This window comes from Muntiacus reevesi, chromosome 18, assembly GCF_963930625.1.
Source record: "Muntiacus reevesi chromosome 18, mMunRee1.1, whole genome shotgun sequence".
Classification (NCBI taxonomy): domain Eukaryota; kingdom Metazoa; phylum Chordata; class Mammalia; order Artiodactyla; family Cervidae; genus Muntiacus; species Muntiacus reevesi.
Window position 1 is genome coordinate 10,810,571 of NC_089266.1, and position 19,934 is coordinate 10,830,504.

At 46.1% G+C, this 19,934-nt stretch overlaps 1 protein-coding gene across 4 annotated transcripts in view; it reads left to right on the forward strand.

The window, feature by feature from the left end:
* LOC136149507 (E3 ubiquitin-protein ligase RNF213-like) overlaps positions 1–19,934 on the forward strand; it is a 124,527-nt gene that overhangs the window by 62,787 nt on the left and 41,806 nt on the right. For all 4 annotated transcript variants that reach the window (XM_065909818.1, XM_065909816.1, XM_065909817.1 and 1 more), the window contains 13 exons: positions 25–174; positions 2,678–3,267; positions 3,594–3,756; positions 5,396–5,613; positions 6,463–6,603; positions 6,709–6,876; positions 7,436–8,591; positions 9,257–9,450; positions 9,904–10,059; positions 10,685–14,290; positions 16,395–16,531; positions 16,937–17,032; positions 19,376–19,494. In XM_065909818.1, the coding sequence (XP_065765890.1) occupies positions 25–174; positions 2,678–3,267; positions 3,594–3,756; positions 5,396–5,613; positions 6,463–6,603; positions 6,709–6,876; positions 7,436–8,591; positions 9,257–9,450; positions 9,904–10,059; positions 10,685–14,290; positions 16,395–16,531; positions 16,937–17,032; positions 19,376–19,494 (6,894 nt within the window). The remainder of the gene's footprint in view (positions 1–24; positions 175–2,677; positions 3,268–3,593; positions 3,757–5,395; positions 5,614–6,462; positions 6,604–6,708; positions 6,877–7,435; positions 8,592–9,256; positions 9,451–9,903; positions 10,060–10,684; positions 14,291–16,394; positions 16,532–16,936; positions 17,033–19,375; positions 19,495–19,934) is intronic.

Here is a 19,934-nt window from a genome sequence, read left to right on the forward strand (position 1 = left end):
CCTTTCCTTTCTTTTTTTCCCCAGAGGGTAAAAGTTCTTTAATCCAAGACAGAAAACAAACTATGAAGGAAGTGCTGAGTCTAAGGAAGAATGAACTATTCACTCTCAAGAAAGAGAAAACAAATGTTGACTCTCTCCTGAAGTTGTGTGGCAGGGTAAAAGACATGATAAAAGGTGATATTCTTAAAGCATTAAAATAAACAAAATTGAAAGGTCCTCAGGGAAGAAGGGTCAAAGGAGAATATGATTAAAAACATATCAGCGTAGCAGCCCTTCATCCTGGAGGAGGGAGGCTTTTTCTAATGTGTTAATTTTTAATGAAGTTAAAATTTTTTTGGTAATTACTGACATAGCACTAAATAGCCTGCTTCTTGATTTTTCAGGTTTAAACATTATCATTTATGGAAAATTAGGATTTAGATTTCCTTGTTTTTCCAATTTCTGTCTTATACACATAGCCTTTCCAGTCTCACTTCCCTCCAATTTTATCATAATTTCATCAGCCCTCAGGATTTAAATGTCACGACTATGATTTACATTTAGCACTCTTTACAACCGAGCCATTATTTTCTCCCACTTCTTATGCAAACTGTCCTCTCTAGATTTAAAATTCTTCTCCTGTCCTACGCTTTGTTTTCAATGTATTTACTTTTTAAATTCAATTCAGATTCTACCACCTGTTTGAATTTCCTCAAAAGGAGATCCATTTGCTTTTTCAGATAGAATCTCTCCAAACCAGAGATAAGCTATCCTAGGGGTATCTTGCTTCTCTTCTCGGCTGGATCTGTATCCTGGGTGTCATGGCTTCCTGCTCTCACTCCTGTGTATAGTGATATACACACTCTGTTTCTCCTGAGTAAGGGGCCCAGGAGTTCTTGTCTGTCTGAAAACATCTGCCCTCACAGGAGATCTGTTGTTGGTGCAGATCTTTCCTTCAGGATTTGGGGTTCGTGACTCCATTGTGTTTGCAGGGTCACTGTTTAGAGTCGGTTGGGATTCTAATCCTTTGTGGATGACATATTCTCTCCCTGGAAGCTCTTGAGATTTTTTTTTTTTTTTTGGTCCCCCTTATTCTGAAATGTCATAATGATGTTCCTTGGAATGGATCTCTTTCCCATCTGCTGTAGTGGCCATACTTAAGTGGGTCTTTGTAATCTAGAAATCTAAGTCCTTGAGTTCTGGGGAAACTTCTTGTGTTAGTTAAGTGATTACTTTCTCTCTTGTTGGAATCCACAGTTGGATATTGGACCTCCTGGAGTAGTCATCTAATGTCCATACATTTTCTCTCCTATTTTCCATGTCTTTTGATTTGTTCTGTTTTCTGAACAATTTCTTAAATTTTCTTTCTAACCTTGCCATTAAATTTTTTACTTTTTCTTCTTACTTGTATTTAATTTAGAAGAACTCTTTTTGCTTTGAGCTATCCTTTTCCCATACTATTCTCTTCTGGTTCATGGTTATAGTATCGTATCTTTCTGAGATTTTTTTATATTTTTGATTTAGAGATTTTCTTTTTCTTAAATAGTTTCCTGTTTCCTCCAAGTTGCTTTTATCTCTTGGTATGTTTTAATGTCTATTTTTCATGTTTAAGGCTTTGCCCCTCTGTCTAGAATTCTTTATTATCTGTTTATATTAAGAGAGGGGACTAACACCCTGGTGGGGGATTCTGAGGGTGTGGTGGCTAGGCTTTGAAATAGCCTGTATCTTTAGCGCCTCTCTCTTGGACTGCTCAGATCACCAGTCTCTTGTCTGGAAGATACAGGGCTACCTGCCCAGTCTCTAGGAGTCAAGACAGAAATGAGGGCTGGAGGATTCTCAGCATCTAAGATGCGTATCTAGCCCCAGTCCTTCCTTCTACTCCCTGTGTCCTCTCTTCTCCTTTCTAGCTTCTCAAATTTAGTGGCACATACCAACCGTTAGCTTCCTGATGAAGGGTAGGTGTCTGGAAATGCCTTTGTTCTGCCATGTACCCGAGATCCCCGCCCCCCCAGTCGAGAGAGCCTTCTGTGAGCCCTCTAGAGCCTCTCTAGAATATAAACTACCTGTTGCATGCCAGGGTGGAGGAGGTGCCTTCAGCCTGCTGATGGAATGGGTTGGGATGAAAATGAGCCTGTCGGATGACTTGTTATGCAGACTTTCAACCCAGTCCTCCTTATTTCATCACCACCTCCCAAATTCCAGCATCTGTGCAGCCAGGATCTGTGCATGTGGGAAATTCTGTGATGACAGACACCTGGCAGAATCTCAGCTTTCCCCCCTATGGGCTAAGATCCCAAGTTCTCAGGGTGAAACATTGTTTACCCCCAGCACATCTGCTTTTCAAGTTCCGAAGTTTTGTTGCTGTGGTCTCCTTTTCTGTACTTCCCAGTCCTGTTGCTTTATGGCTTTTGAAAAACAATCTCAGTTCTGTCATTGCAGCAGGATTTGGGGAGGGAGTGGAAACATGTGCAGATTTCAAACTGTCATCTTCACCCAGAAGTTGCAAAGCCTTCTTTGTCATGAAAACTGATGAGCAAGGTGAGGGTGGAGATTTAGGGACACTCACTGAGAACAAATGCCAGCAAGTGTGTTCACTTGCATTTCCTTAAGAGCAGCAAGGGGAGTGAAAACTGGGAAAGTAAAATAAAATGATATTGTGAGTAGAGTTTGACTTGACATTCTCTTATCGTTTCAAAAGTGGATTTTGGAGAGATTGCTGAAAGACATTCGGAAGACCTCCGTGGGAAAAAGTTAAACGAAGTTGTGACAGTGACTTTGTCAGCCACCTCCCTTGACTCAAAGCAGACAACACATTATAACCTGAGCCCCGAAGTTCAAGAAATGGCCCAAAATGCATATTTGCTAAAGGACAGTCACATCTTCCAGATCTTCTGGGCAGAAACTGCACAGGAGCTGAGTGAGTCAGAAGAGAACTTGGAAAGGGAGATATTTCAGCCTGAAGAGGTATATGAATGTTTATACTGTCCTAGTTTCAAAAGGTTTACAAAACTATATCAGGATCTGAAGTCAGGGGAGGTCACCTTTGGGGAAACTGATGACATCTTCAAGGACTTTGTGAATAAATACAGCGTCCTAACTGAAGACCTCCAGACCATGTGTGCTCTGTATCCCAGAGACCAGAAGGATTGGATCAAAGAGAGAGTCCAGCAGATCAAGGAATACCATCACCTGCATCAGGCTGTTGACTCAGCCAAGGTCATATTGAAGGTCAAAGAGACTTTGGGCCTGACTGGTGACTTCAGTGTTCTCCACACCTTACTGAGTTTTGTAAGTTATTTACTGGGGACTCCTGGGGTTGGGGGTGAGGCAGGGGTGAGATCCCAGATCTCTGGCTTTGAAAAGCTGGGCAAGATGATTTCACAGCTTCCTTCAGGGTGATTTGTATTTTATTCAATGCCTGAGTATGCCAAGGGCTTTGTTTTTACCTTTGTTTACCAGTAGTGTGACTGCTAGTGTCAGTTTTAGAAGTTTGGTAGGAGGGGCTATTGGGATGGTCAGCATAGTTCTTCTTGGGGGTCCAGGAGCCAGTTTCAGCCCACATACTGCCTTGTCTTGCAGACTGTCTTTCACTGCTTTCTTGATAACTTTCTTAGACTGACTTGGACAACTTTCGCCACGAAAAACTGGACCGTATCAACCAGCAAATTATCCGTGTCAAAAAGCTTCTGCAGGATATCAATGAGACTCAGTGTCAGTGTCTGGAGGAGCTATCCCAGAGAAAGGAGTTCATTAGTTGGGTCCAGGAGGCTCTCCGAGGTACAGTCCATCACTGTGCTGGCCAGAAGGCTGGACAGTTTTTAGATGGTTCATGGGGTGGTCTTCCTGAACTTCTGGGCAGTCACTCCCTTGATCATGTTCTGCATGTTTTACATTCAAACTTTTTAAGTTGAAATGTGTTTTACATATAAGGGCTTCCCTTATAGCTCAGTTGGTAAAGAATCTGCCTGCAATTGCAGGAGACCCCGGTTCAATTCCTGGGTTGGGAATATCTGCTAGAGAAAGGATAGGTCAGCCACTCCAGTATTCCTGGGCTTCCCTTGTGGCTCAGCTGGTAAAAAATCCACCTGCAATGTGGGAGACCAGGGTTTGATCCCTGGATTGGGAAGATCCCCTGGAGATGGGACAGACTACTCACTCCAATATGCTGGCCTGGAAAATTCCATGGACTGTATAGTCCATGGGATCGCAAAGAGTTGGACACGAGTGAGTGACTTTCACTTCACTATTTTCCTTGTAGCATTATGTAAACTTAAGGTACATGACACATTGCTTTAATACATTTATATCTTATAATATGATTGCCATTGTAACTATAATTAGCCCTCCATCACCTCCCATAATTCTCCTTTTATTTTAGTGATTGGAGTAATTAAAATCTAGTCTCTTAGCAAGTTTTCATCTGTATTCATTAGGTAAATGTGCAAGGTGTGCCTAGGTTTGTAGGTAGAATTTATATCAAGATAGTATCACTCATTTGCTGGTGTAAAAGCCATTTCCTTAGCTACTTTTTTCCCCTCTCACTCTGGATGCATGCTGTGAACAGCAGGTGATCATTTTTAAAAAATTATGTCCCTTTAGATTTTTCTTTTGGTTGAATTTTTTTTTTTTTTTACTAGAAGCCAAGGCAGCCTTGTCTTCTAGACGTAATTGCATCTACTTATCCTTGTGCACAGAATTGGCAGTCTTTTTAGCTATGTGGCTTGGGCGATTTTGGCAGAATTAATGTATGGAGCGAAAAAGGAGGCAGGAAAGAAGGAAGGTGGATGGCCCTGCTGTCCAGGAACAGGGGATGGGCTGCGTATTCATCTCATCCCAGCTTCACTGCTTCATTTGATTAGTAAGCAGCCGTTGATTGTAGATGACTGTCAACATGTTATTCACCAGCTAAGCTTAATTTTAATAATGAAATGGCAATATTACATGGATTGCATGAAAAAAGACACAAAACAACTCCATGCAATGCCCAGACATTGGTGTTGTTCAGTAAGGTCAGGTCTCGTTCAGTAGTGTCAACATAAATGACTTGGCTTCCTTGGTGGCTCAGTGGTAAAGAATCTGCCTGCCAAGCAGGAGAGTCGGATTCGATCCCTGAGTCGGGAAGATCCCTGGAGAAGGAAATGGCGACACACTCTAGTATTCTTGCCTGAGAAATCCCATGGACAGAGGAGCCTGGCATGCTAGTCCATGGGATTGCAAAAGAGTTGGATATGACTTAGCCACTAAACAACAACATAAATGGCAAAAGAAAAAGTGCCCAAGTTCCTATTGAAGCAAAGAGTGGGAAAATCCTAAAAGTCCACTATCCAGGTATAGCATCAGTAAGGAGCACTGTTCCAGATTGGGGGCTCTTGTCAACACAGGGTGACCCTGCATTCATCTACCCCTCCTGCCCCAGGCATCACCGAGCTGAAGGTGTTCGTAGACCTGGCCTCCATCTCTGCGGGGGAGAACGACATTGACGTGGACCGGGTAGCTTGCTTCCACGATGCTGTGCAGGGTTACGCGCCCCTGCTCTATGAGCTGGACACAAGTGCAGGTTTTGATGAGTTCATGCAACATCTGAGAGAGCTGTGGAAGGCTCTGGATAATGACCACAACCTGCCCACAAAACTGGTGAGTCTTATTTCTGGCTCCAGAGCAGGTTAAGTTTAATAAAGTGTCACTTAGAAACACTAGCGGCATGACTGCACACCCACATGGCAGACTTTTAATGCAGCCTTTTAAAAGGATGTTTGAAAACAGTTTTTCTTCCCATATGGAAGTGCTTTCTCTGTCCTATTGTTAGAAAACTGGATATAAAACTGCATGTAAATAAGAGTGATCTCTCTGGTGGAAATATATGGGAAAAAAGATTGAAAGGAAATGTGCTAAAATGTTACCAGTGGTTTTCTCTGAATGGAGGTAATTGTTAGTTAATATGCTATACATTTTGGTATTTTTCCATACTTTCCACAATTGGCACAGATTCATTTTTAATCAGAAAAGTAAACATTTCCGTATACATAAATCAGCTGCACCAGGGTTCCAGTAAGCCTGTAGTTCATAACTTGCCCAACAGGATGGCTGAGGCCCCTCTGGGGTGAAGGAGGGAACAGGAACGGCAGGAGCACACACAACTCACATGCTTGTTTCAGTCAGCACTACCCCGGTTAGGGGCCCGGCTGAAGGCCGCCTTCTCACAGAGAGCTGAGTTCATGCCTCTCGCTCCCCATCCACGGATCCAGGGCACTGGGTGGGAACACAGAGGAACAGTCCATTGCAGCAACAGCATGTGACCCAGGAGGGAGAGCCAAAGCCCGTGGCAGTGGTGGGCAGCAGATGAGGGAGGCCTCCCCTGTGGGTGACGGCACTCTGGGCCAGAGAAGGGCAGGCGTTTGTCCCTGGGAGGGAGAGGTGGGGAGAGTGGCAGGAAGAAGATCACGCCTAAGCTTCGGCCCATTTTCTCTCCTTCTGTCCTGACAGCGTGACTCTGCCCGGAACCTCGAGTGGCTGAAGACAGTGAAGGAGAGTCATGGGTCTGTGGAACTCTCGTCCCTGTCCCTGGCGACAGCGATCAACAGCAGAGGCATCTATGTGATCAAGGCCCCCACGGATGGCCAAAAGGTGAGCCTCACGTCGCAGGCACAGCTGCAGGAGGCTCTTAGGGCTGCTGTCGTCGGGGGGTTTCTGCCTCCTCAAATTGACCTCTGACTGTGCCCTGTTCCACAGATTTCCCCAGACACAGTTGTTCGTTTAATCCTTCCCGAGGGCCAGGGAGGCCACGAGGAGAAGCGAGAGTACTCTTTAGAAGAGCTGAAAGAACTTTTGAACAAATTGATGCTGATGTCTGGCAAGAAAGAACACAGCAATGCTGAAGTCGTAGAGGTATTTTCCGAGGTAAGGATTTGTATCTATGTTGGAGCAAGTGTCCTAATCCCATCTGTTTGGGCTGAGCACTCTCACTGCTGAGGTGCCTGGGAAGTCAAAAGAGATTGAATTTGTCTTTAATTCATAGGAATCACTCTGCTCTTAAAATTGTGGGGAGTAGAGCCAGTGAGTCTTGCAGAGTGCATGTATTTCGAATTCATGACTCAGAGATGTCCATTTGCTCCGTAAATCAGCAAGCAGCCCCAAATACTTAAAGATGTAGTTGGACATCGTTCATCAACATCCACAGTAACCACAATGGTAAAGGCATATTGGTTTATGTAACAGTCTCTCCTTTTGATTATGAGTTTTTCCTCTGTAAAGTTCATTTGTACTTTATAAATGATATCCTTTATCTTCACAACATATTGCTTCCTAAGAAAGAGACTATGGAAATAAGAAAGGGAGACCTTCCATGATCAATCTCATGCTTGAGATTCCACGGTGAACCACGGAGGGCCATGAACCCCAGCCCTTCAAATTATAACTCTGTTTGTGTTATTCTAGACTACATGTCCTCTCTCCGCAGGTGTTCTGCAACGTGCAGAGGCTTGTCCAGTCGTTTATAAACCTTTACTCTGCTGGAAACTTGCTGTTCAGGGCCTGGTCAGCCGAGGTGTACTGCACCCCCCTAAAGGGTGTCTCCATCCGGCTGGACTTCTGTCTGAGGCTAGTGGGCCCACTGGTGGAGGGCGGGCCAGTCATCCAGCTGCTGGAAGCCCTCTGCCGGCAGCTGGAGGACTTCCTGGGCGACTGGGAGAGATTCGTGGCAGAGAAGCGAGCTGAGCACTTTTACCTCAACTATTACACCGCTGAGCAGCTGGTTTACCTGGGCTCGGAGCTCGGGGGGGAGACGCCCAGCGCCGCTGCCCTCACTATGCTGTCCTTCATCAAAGGCAGCTGCACCCCGGGGGATGTCTCGGAGGCCTGCAGGGGGCCCCTCAGAAGGGCCAGCAGCCACCAGGAGAGTACAGTGGTGGAAGACTTGCCACTGCTGCTCTTCTCTGAGCCCAGACTGGTGGGCAAGCTGAGGGTCATCATGAAATGCTCGATGACATGCATGAGTGCCTTCCTGCCTCACTGCCTGGACCTGGAGGCCCTTGGCCGCTGTCTGGCTCACCTGGCGAGGATGGCTGGACCCCCTGTGCAGCGGGAGCTCCCCCACGGCCTACAGGAGGGCCAGCCCAACCTCGTCGTCTGTGGCCACTCTGAGGTGCTGCCAGCCGCCCTGGCCATCTACATGCAGACCCCACAGCAGCCCCTGCCCACCTTCGATGAAGTGCTGCTCTGCACCCCAGAAACCACGTTCGAGGAGGTGGCACTGCTCCTGCGTCGCTGCCTGACCCCAGGCTCCCAGGGACTCGGGGTCTATAGCCTGCTGTATGCGGACCAGCTGAGCTACGAGGTGGCCTGCCGGGCAGAGGCGCTCTTCCGGAGGCTGTGCATGCAGCCCCACCGGACGCAGTACCGGCTCGTGATGGTCTGTGACTGTGAGCGGGAGCACTGCTACCTCCCCTCGGCCTTCAGCCAGCACAAGGTCCTCGTCACCCCCCAGGCGCCCCTCAAGGACATCCAGGCCTACCTGGCTCACCACTTCCGAGTCCCAGAACAGACCCCGTCAGCTGCCGCCGTGTTCCAGGACCGCATGTGTGTTGGGATCGTAGCCTCGGAGAGAGCGGGCGTAGGTAATAATGGCTGCTGGGTCCCCGGGCCCAGGGACCATCTGATGGCCCTTCCTTGTCCAGTGGGGAGTGAGGTGAGCTCAGATAAGCCCTTCTGCAGGTGGGGAACTGAGTCTCTGGAGGATTGACTCACCTGAAGTTACAGATCAGGCCCCGCACTGGAGCGGGACACTTTTCTCACCTGGTCCCAGCTTGGCTGAGCCATCTTTCTCCTTTAAACTGGCTTCTTTGCTGTGTTTTCTCTTTCTCTCTTTTTTAAGTCCATTGACTGCTTTGGGGTTGATGTGGGTTCTGAGCAGGACAAGGTATATTTTCTCTGTCTTGAGAAGAAACAGATGCCTCCACCTTCAGTCGCCATCATGATTTCCATTCTGTTGACTGCATCCTTTATTGGTACTCCCTTCTGTCCAGCGACACTCGCTCCCCTCCCCCATGAAGCGAGCTCTGCTGTCCTGACCTCATTCTCAGATTTCCATCCTTATCCCAGGAAGCAGCAGGGCTGTTGAGTGAGGAACAGCAAGGAAATTTGAGGGCTCAAGTATATATTCTTTAAGCTGATGTTAGGGTGCATCAGTTTTGAATTTTGTACAAAGAGAAGTGATTTTGTGGACATTCTCATTCTTGATCTGCAGCTCTGGCACCTAATTTTCATATGTTCATGTCAACAGGAAGGTCTCTCTTTGTGAAGAGGTTGCACAGCCAGCTGAAAATGCAGTTTAATGGAGCAAAAGTGACTCGACAAGTTATTCGATTGATTGACCCTCAGGTGGATGAGAATGAAGTCCTGGGGTCCCTTCTGCCTTTCCTGGATGCCCAGTATCAGAGGAGACCCATAATATTCCACTTTGACATGACCTCTTCAGTAAGTCGAACTTCCCTGATAGTTCAGACGGTAAAGCAACTGCCTGCAATGCAGGAGACACAGGTTTAATCCCTGGTCGGGAAGATCCCCTGGAGAAAGGAATGGCTACCCACTCCAGTATTCTTGTCTGGAGAATTCCATGGACAGAGTAGCCTGACAGGCTATATAGTCCATGGGGTCACAAAGAGTCAGACACAACTGGGTGACTAACATTTTCACTTTCACTTTCACTTCAGTAAGTTGCCCCCAGGTTCTAGCTGAGTGGCTGGGTAGGGAGAGACACAGCTTCCACATCCTGCCCTACCCTATCCCCAGTATGAAGAATTTCTTTTTTTTGCATCCATTGATACTCAGTATCATTGTAAAATAGAGCAGAATAAGAAGGCCCTTAGGGTTGAGAGGACTGCTATCTTCTGTGTAAGCATTTACAGACCCACATGATTCTATCCTTAGGTGCAGACTGGTATTTGGGTGTTTCTCTTCAAACTCCTCATTCTCCAGCACTTAATGAATATAAATGGGAAGATGTGGCTTCGGAACCCATGCCACTTATATATCATTGAAATCCTAGAAAGGAATTCGACATCGCCACGAAGGCCTTCGAAGCTGGTGTGTATCAGGGTACTCTCATGCTGCTGTGGGGACAGGGGCTTTTATTGGGGTTTGTGATTCCCCACTTTTGCCTTAGCAGAGTAGCTGAGTGCAGTGTTAGTAAAGAAGAATCTTTAAGCTTATTTTTAATTAATGCATGGAATACAAAGATTCTTTTATTAATTAATGGTACCTTAGATTTGTTCTCTTTGGGGTGAGTGCTGTGTGTTTAGGTTAAATGCCAGTAGTGATTGGAATGCAGAAACTTCATTCACTAGGAGAAGAACCATCTTTCTTAATGACAGCCAACATGGGAAAGAGAATTCCGTTATATCAATTTCTTAACCGAAGGGAGTTTTATGCTCATACGCTCAGACAAACACGCATGTATGTGCTTGATGGAGAGATTTAGTTCCAAGAGGCTGAGTAGAAAAGGGCTTTGTTATTTACAGTGCAGCTCACACCATGCCTGAATGTGCAGAAGGGAACACCTCATGCAAAGAGTTATCTACAGAAATCTCCTCATGAAAAGTGATTTTTCATAAAGGTCCATGCAGTCTAGACCATGTTGAGGATTAAAACACAAAAGCAGTTTTGGGGAAATTCAGCCATAACTCATTTGATTTGTGTCTCTCCTTTCCAGAATGCACTTGTCCCCCAGTTCAATTTTCTAGACATCTTCCCCAAAGTGACCTGCAGACCTCCCAAAGAAGTGATCAACATGGAGCTGGATCCTCAGCAGAGCTACAAAGAGCCAGGAATGGATCAGAGAGCATTCTGTAGTGAAATATTCCAGAGACCTTACCAATATTTAAGACGGTTCCATCAGAAAGAAAACCTAGACGCATTCCAGTACCAAAAAGGTTCTGTTGAAGGTAGCCCTGGCGAATGCATCCAGCACCTCCTGATTTACTGCGGGGTGATAAACCCATCCTGGTCAGAACTTCAGAACTTTGCTCGGTTCCTGAACTACCAGCTCCGAGATTGTGAGGCCTCTCTCTTCTGTAATCCCACCTTTGTTGGAGACACGTTGATGGGCTTCAAGAACTTTGTGGTCACCTTCATGATATTCATGGCCCGAGATTTCGCCACACCTACACTTCACACATCTGACCAAAGTCCGGGAAAGTACACACTCACTATGGATGGGGTCAAAGAAGAAGACCTTGCCCCTTTCTCTCTCCGGAAGAGGTGGGAGTCAGAGCCCCACCCATATGTTTTTTTCAACAGTGACCACACATCCATGACGTTCATAGGTTTCCATTTCCAATCCAACCAGAACGGTGGTGTTGATGCCATAGACCGCTTGAGTGGGAAGGTAATCAAGAAGGATGTTATGACAGAGCAACTGTACCAGGGACTGTTGCTTCAGGGGGTGCCCTTCAACGTTGACTTTGACCAGCTGCCCAGACATGAGAAACTTGAAAAACTGTGCCTGGCATTGGGTATCCAGTGGGCCACTGACCCTGATGAAACATACGAGCTTACAACAGATAATATGCTTAAGATCCTTGCCATTGAGATGCGTTTCCGGTGTGGCATCCCCGTCATCATCATGGGAGAAACTGGCTGTGGGAAAACCAGACTCATTAAATTCCTTAGTGACCTGCGGCGTCAGGGTGCTGATGCTGAAACCATGAAGTTGGTCAAGGTCCACGGAGGAACAACTGCCGACATGATCTACTCCAAGGTCAGGGAGGCTGAAGAGCTGGCCCACATCAATAAGGCCCAGTATCAGTTGGACACCATCTTGTTCTTTGATGAAGCCAACACCACGGAGGCCATAACCTGCATCAAAGAGGTCCTGTGTGACCACACAGTGGGTGGCCAGCCCCTGGCTAAGGATTCTGGCTTGCATATCATTGCAGCCTGCAACCCTTACCGGAAGCACACCCAGGAGATGATCTGCCGTCTGGAGTCAGCCGGATTGGGGTACAGGGTTAGTGCAGAAGAGACGGCCGAGAGGCTTGGCTCCATCCCCCTGAGGCAGCTGGTGTACCGTGTCCACGCTCTGCCGCCGAGCCTGATCCCCCTGGTGTGGGACTTTGGACAATTGAATGACTCTGCAGAAAAACTCTACATCCATCAGATTGTCCAGAGACTGGTGAAGTCCATCGTGATGGTGCAGAGCGAGACTCGTGTAATTACGGAAGTGCTTTCTGCCTCTCAGGGTTTCATGAGGAAAAGACAAAATGAGTGCAGCTTTGTCAGCCTCAGGGATGTAGAACGCTGTGTGAAAGTTTTCAAATGGTTTTACGACCACAGTGAGATGCTCTTGTCTAAGTTGGAGTCTTTTCTCTCTGAGACTCGGGTCATCCAAAATGACTTTGAGAGAGATCCTGTCCTCTGGTCCCTGGTTCTGGCCGTCGGGGTATGTTACCACGCCTCTTTAGAGGAGAAGGAATCTTATCGGAAAGCTATTTGCAGGTTCTTTCCAGCACCGTATAATGACAGCAGGGTTATCCTGGATGAGATAACGCAAACCCAGGATCTTTTTCTGCATGGTGTGTCTCTGAGGAAAATGATCGCCAGGAACTTGGCTTTGAAGGAGAACGTCTTCATGATGGTTATCTGCATCGAGCTCAAGATTCCTCTCTTCCTGGTGGGCAAGCCCGGCAGCTCCAAATCTCTCGCCAAGACCATCGTGGCAGATGCCATGCAAGGCCAGGCTGCACACTCGGACCTCTTCCGGCACCTGAAGGAGGTCCATTTGGTGTCATTCCAGTGTAGTCCACATTCCACCCCACAGGGCATCATAGGCACCTTCAAGCAGTGTGCCCGTTTCCAGCAGGGGAAGGACCTCGAGCAGTATGTCTCCGTGGTGGTGTTAGATGAGGTTGGACTAGCAGAAGACTCACCCAAAATGCCCCTGAAGGCACTGCACCCATTGCTGGAAGATGGATGCATTGAAGATGATCCTGCCCCGCACAAAAAAGTTGGCTTCATAGGCATTTCCAACTGGGCCTTGGATCCCGCCAAGATGAACCGGGGTATATTTGTGTCACGTGGCAGCCCCAACAAAAGAGAGCTCATTGAGAGTGCCAGGGGAATTTGCGCTTCAGAGCCCCTCGTCCAAGAAAGAATCCGAGGATACTTCACATCCTTTGCCAAAGCCTACGAAACAGTGTGTAAGAGGCAGGACAAGGAATTCTTTGGGCTTCGTGATTACTACAGCCTCATCAAAATGGTCTTTGCTGCAGCCAAAGCTTCTAATAAGGAACCTTCTCCTCAAGACATCGCACAAGCTGTCCTTCGGAACTTCAGTGGCAAAGACGACATTCGTGCCCTGGACATCTTTTCAGCCAGTTTACCCGAGGCAAAGTACACAGAGGAAGTCAGCACCATGCAGCTGATCCACCAGAACATATACGGCCATCTTCAGACGATGCATGGCAGAGAGCTGGATGACTCCGAGTCCCGCTACCTGCTTGTGCTGACCAGAAATTACGTGGCCCTGCAGATCCTACAGCAGAAGTTCTTCATTACAGAGCAACCAGAGATTATTTTTGGATCCAGTTTTCCCAAAGATCAAGAGTACAACCAGATCTGCCGAAATATCAACCGAGTAAAGATCTGCATGGAAACCGGCAAGATGGTGGTGCTGCTCAACCTGCAGAACCTCTATGAGAGCCTCTACGACGCACTCAATCAATACTATGTCTACCTTGGCGGTCAGAAGTACGTGGACCTGGGCCTGGGGACCCATCGGGTCAAATGTCGAGTTCACCCAGACTTCCGCTTGATTGTCATTGAGGAGAAAGATGTCGTCTACAAACATTTTCCCATCCCCCTCATTAACCGGCTGGAGAAGCACTATCTGGACATCAACACCGTTTTGGAGAAATGGCAGAAGAATATCGTGGAAGAGCTCAAGGTGTGGGTGGAGAAGTTTGTAGATGTGAAAGCAGAGCAGTTTCTCGCCAGACCCAAATACAGCCCTTCTGACGTCTTCATTGGGTACCACTCAGACACATGTGCCTCTGTGGTGCTCCAGGCCATAGAGCAGGTAGGGCACGAGGTCTTGACTGATGAACGCTACCAGAAAGTCTCTGCGCATGCCAAGTGCGTGCTGCTGGGCTGTGCCACCGCTGACGCCGTGGTCCGGCTGAACGCTTCCGCACTCGGCCAGTTCACTGCACAGGCCTTGTCGGAAGAGTACTACCACAGGCAGCAGCACAACTCCTTTGCAGACTTCCTCCGGGCTCACCTTTGCACGATGGACTCAGAACGCCATGCCGCCTTCACAGAGGTTATCATCTTTCTGTATTTTACCCTTGTCCTCTCTCACCTCTGGGTCCTTGACTTCCTAGCATCAAGAATTCAAGATGCTTTGCAAATCAGTGTATCAGAACCGTAAATGAACGTGTGGAGACTTTTGGTTCCTCTCCGTGGTAAGGGCAGGGAGACCTACATATCTTGACGGTTAGTGTTACCTGGTTTGAGTGCCCCTTTTTGGCAGTGCTGTGTACAGCACTCAGTTCATCCAGGGAAATACCACGTTCGAGTACTGCTCTGAGGACTGCAGATATAAAGATGAGTTGGCACAGGGCTTGTCCTTGGTCAGCATACAGTATAAGGTTGAAAGACACTCATGAATGGGTACTGTTGATGTCCTATGATAGTGTTATCCATAGAGGTGAAGAGGAGCAACACAGATCAGGATGAGGTCACGAACTCATCTTTAAGAGGTGACCATCAAACTGATTGTAAAGTATGGTTTGGAAGGTATTATAAGCAGAGGGTCCTACTTGAGCAAGGATGTCCAGGTTTAAAAATCCCAGTCTTTGCAAGAAACCAGGAGTTAATTACTGATGAAGCCTAAAGCTCAAGGCCCTAAGTTCTGAGAGGTGGGAGTGAGATATAGCCAGACAGACTTCATGGAGGGTCTTTTCAGTGGCACCAAGGAGCTTTGCTTTCCTGTGTAAGGGGAGTGATGGAGAAATGTGTGTGGAAATGTGTCCCACTACCTGAGAGAGGAAGAGGGAAAAAGTCTGATAAAAGACTCACAGATAAGATACCAGTAGTGAGGCTGCAGTACCAGTTCAGTCAAAGGATGGATGGGTGGAATTGAGACATAGTAAGGATTCATGTTGGCAGAGATAAAGATTGATTTTTTATAGGGGCTCTGGGAGATGGAGGAGGCTAAGGATGACTCCATGGTTTCTTCCTTGGTTGACCAGAAGTTTGGTTAATCACATCTCTCTTGTTCTTCAGTCAGCAAGTTGTGCCTGCCTTTGTGACTCCATGGACTAAAGCATGCCAGGCTTCCCTGTCTCTCACCATCTCCTGGAGCTTGCCCAACTTTGTGTCCGTTGCATCGGTGATGCCATTCAACCATCTCATCCTCTGCTGTCCCCTTCTCCTTCTGCCTTCCATCTTTCTCAGCATCAGGGTCTTTTCCAGTGAATCGGCTGTTCGCATCAGATGGCCAACGTATTGGTGCTTCAGCTTCAGCATCAGTCCTTCCAATTAGTATTCAGGGTTGATTTCCTTTAAAATTGCCTAATTTGATCTCCTTGCTGTCCAAGGGACTCTCAAAGTCTTCTCTAGGCACCACAGTTTGAAAACATCAATTCTAAAGCACTCTGCCTTCTTTATGGTCCCGCTCTCACAACCATGCATGACTACTGGAAAGACCATAGTTTTAACTATATAGACCTTTGTTGGCAAAGTGATGTCTTTGGTTTTTAATACACTGTCTAGGTTTGTCATAGCTTTCCTGCCAATGACAAACTGGTTATGAGCAACAAGTCTGGTGGAGGCAATGACGAATTCCATTTGGGATGGGCTTTGATGTTCCTGTAACATCTAGGTAGTCTGTCATCAATTGGAGATAGGAATAGGAAGCTCAGTGGTAAGGCCAGCCTGGAGATAATGATTCAGGGCCTAGCAACGTGCCCTTAAAGAGTGTACTGGTTGCACTGTGTGGTGTGATGCAGTAGCAGGGGAGATTTGGTTAACAGCTGGGGGGAAGACGGCCGGCTCCACGGAAAGTTTGAAGTAAGGTTGCAAAGGACAAGTGGTATTTGTTCTGAGTGCTAAGGTATCGTCACAAGCAGGGTTCAAAGCAAGAAAAGATGTTGGAATCTAGGAAGAAGATTCAAAGGCATCTTAGGCGTGGATGAGTCTTCTCTCCAATACCTTTGATCCTGTAGGTTCTTTTTGCCTCAGCACCACCTCATGTTAGAAAACTCCTCTGGGTTTGGATTCCCCAGTTGGATCTGTGTACCAACTGCACAATGATGAGCCCATAGAAGCTATTTGCTGAGCATCCTCATGTTTCTTGGATCTAAATCTAGGAGACAACGCTTTCTTGCATTCCACTGAATGATTTCAATTTCCTGCCTTTGCAGATCACTACATTCTCCAGGCTGCTAACCAGTCATGACTGTGAACTTTTAGAGTCAGAAGTAAAGGACTGGACTGTGAAACTCAGCGTCTTGTCACTGCAGCAGTTTGACACCGAGTACTCTTTCCTCAAGGAAGTTCGGTGAGGATCCCTGCCCTCCCCTCCCTCTCTCTGCCCTCCTTAGGATCAACCACTTTGTATTTCATATGTGTGACTATTAACCTCTGGTGTTTTCTAACCAGCTTTGGTTAGTGAACCTTGAGAACATGTGACTCTGAAGAGGATGCGTTTTACTTTTCCAAGTGTCCTGATCTCTGTTGTCCTCTCTGAAAACATCTTTTCTGACTCCAGCATCGTTATGTCTCATTAGGAGGCATCTATTGGGGCTTTTTTCTCTCTCCACTGGAATGTCTACTCACCTTACAGAGGAAAATCCCACTTGAATAGTTTTCCTATATAGCCCTTATGGTTCCCATCGCTCTGGAGAATATTATCACCAACTTTTATGACAGAAAACTCACTTGGATAATTTCCTTTTTCTTTCAGAAACTGCTTAGCTCACACAGCCAGGTGTAAAATTCTCGTTATTCAAACAGATTTTGAAGATGGAAGTCACAGTGCTCAGCTCATCGCCTCAGCAAAGTATGTCTTTTTTCTTTTTCTCAGAAACTACATAGTTAGTTAGTTCAGTCGCTCAGTCATGTCTGACTCTTTGCGACCCCATGAATTGCAGCTCACCAGGCCTTCCTGTCCATCACCAACTCCCAGAGTTTACTCAAACTCATGTCCATCGAGTCGGTGATGCCATCCAGCCATCTCATCCTCTGTCGTCCCCTTCTCCCCCTGCCCCTAATCCGTCCCAGCATCAGGGTCTTTTCCAATGAGTCAACTCTTCGCATGAGGTGGCCAAAGTATTGGAGTTTCAGCTTCAACACCAGTCCTTCCAATGAACACCCAGGACTGATCTGCCTTAGGATGGACTGGTTGATCTCCTTGGAGTCCAAGGGACTCTCAAGAGTCTTCTCCAACACCACAGTTCAAAAGCATCAATTCTTCGGCACTCAGCTTTCTTCACAGTCCAACTCTCACATCCATACATGACCACTGGAAAAACCGTAGCCTTGACTAGAAGGACCTTTGTTGGCAAAGTAATGTCTCTGCTTTTTAATATGCTGTCTAGGTTGGTCATAATTTTCCTTCCAAGGAGTAAGCATCTTTTAAGTTCATGGCAGCAGTCACCATCTGCGGTGATTTTGGAGCCCCACAAAAAATAAATTCTGACACTGTTTCCACTGTCTCCCCATCTATTTGCCATGAATTGATGGGACCAGATGTCATGTGCTGTTTAGGTTGATCATAACTTTCCTTCCAAGGAGTAAGCATCTTTTAATTTCATGGCTGCAATCACCATCTGCAGTGATTTTGGAGCCCAGAAAAATAAAGTCAGCCATTGTTTCCACTGTTGCCCCATCATTTCCATGAAGTGATGGGACTGGATGCCATGATCTTAGTTTTCTGAATGTTGAACTTTAAGCCAACTTTTTCACTCTCCTCTTTCACTTTCATCAAGAGATTTTTAGTTCCTCTTAACCTTCTGCCATAAGGGTGGTGTCATCTGCATATCTGAGGTTATTGAATTTTCTCCTGGCAATCTTGATTCCAGCTTGTGCTTCCTCCAGCCAAACGTTTCTCATGATGTACTCTGCATATAAGTTAAATAAGCAGGGTGATAATATACAGCCTTGACGTACTCCTTTTCCTATTTGGAACCAGTCTGTTGTTCCTTGTCCATAGGATACCCCAAATTTATTCAGGAGCTCCTAAAGAATTTTTTCTTTAAAAATTGTATAGTATTAGAATAAACATAGAAATAAAAGTTATTCTCCATTTTCATTCCCCTAAATATGGACTAGAGAAACAAAGAGAGAAAAGGCTCTTCAGTTCAGTTCTGTTCAGTTCAGTTCACTCACTCAGTCATGTCCGACTCTGCGACCCCATGAATTGCAGCTCGCCAGGCCTCCCTGCCCATCACCAATTCCCAGAGTTTACTCAAACCCGTGTCGATCGAGTTGGTGATGCCATCCAACCATCTTATCCTCTGTCGTCCCCTTCTCCTCCTGCCCCCAATCCCTCCCAGCATCAGGGTCTTTTCCAATGAGTCAACTCTTCGCATGAGGTGGCCAAAGTACTGGAATTTCAGCATCAGTCCTTCCAATGAGCACCCAGGACTGATCTCCTTTAGGATAGACTGGTTGGATCTCCTTGCAGTCCTGAAAAGGCTCTTAACAACGGAAAAGTAGGCAATTGCAAGAAGTATAAATAACAGAATATTAGCAGGATATAAGAGAGTATCCTCGAAACATATTTTAGCTGACATGATTTGGTCATTATTCATTTTAAATTACGTGATATGAATTTACTGCAAGTTTAGAGGCCTTAATGATATTTAAATGCTTTCAGTTGTATTTATTTGACAGCTTTAAATTGTTTGTAGTGGAAATTTGATGGTTTTAGAATTAACTGCATCCCCTTATTACTTGATGTTAAAGTAAAAGTAATTTTTGGACCTTCCAAAGCATTGGAAGCCATATTTCGTATCATGATTATCTTTGTCCTTTGTTTGTCTGTTCACAGAATTCTGTTTCTTGAAATGGACAAGAGCACTACCCTTACCCTTAGTAGCATCTGGCCAAGCTTATTAAGCATTATAAGAGAGGGTTCCTGATCAATTAAAAAATGCCATTTCAAAGGAGAGGAACACAGGAATAGGGGAAAGAAATGAGACTATTTAGAGAAGTCTTGCCCCTGTTCTCTTCTAAGAGAGGATAACAAGCATGAAGGTGTGAAATTTATGTACAGTTAAAAAAAAAAGTGAGATGAAACGACCTATTTGAGGACACCCTTTAGTCATTTTGCAGTGTTCATTTTGTTTTTTCTTAGTTTTTTTTGTTTTGTTTTGTCTTTGCTTTTTTGTTTTTAAAATAGGTATTCTGCTATAAATGAAATCAACAAGATACAAGGAAATAAGAACTATATCTTGGTCTATTTTATCACAAAACTGTCCCGGATGGGAAGTGGAACGTCCTATGTAGGATTCCATGGAGGTAGGACCAAAATATTTGTGAATATGCTTGTATAATAATATTTAAGTTATTTCTAATTTGGTCCTGCGGTGGTGGTGGTTTAGTCACTAAGTCATGTCCAACTCTTGTGACCCCATGGACTATAGCCCACCAGGCTCCTCTGTCCCTGGGATTTTCCAGGAGTGGATTGCCATTTCCATCTCCAGGGCATCTTCCCAACCCCGGGGTCAAACCTACATCTGCTGCATTGCAGACAGTCTCCTGCATTGTTGGTAGATTCTTTCCCCAAGCCACTGTTTGGTCCTATGATGTACAAAGTCTGATATTAGAAGATTTATGTTAATCTCAGTGGTCCTCCCAGGTGGCTTAGTGGTAAAGAATCTGCCTGCCAATGCAGGAGACACAGGAGATGCAGGTTGCATCTCTGGGTTCGGAAGATGGCCTGGAGGAAGAAATGGCAA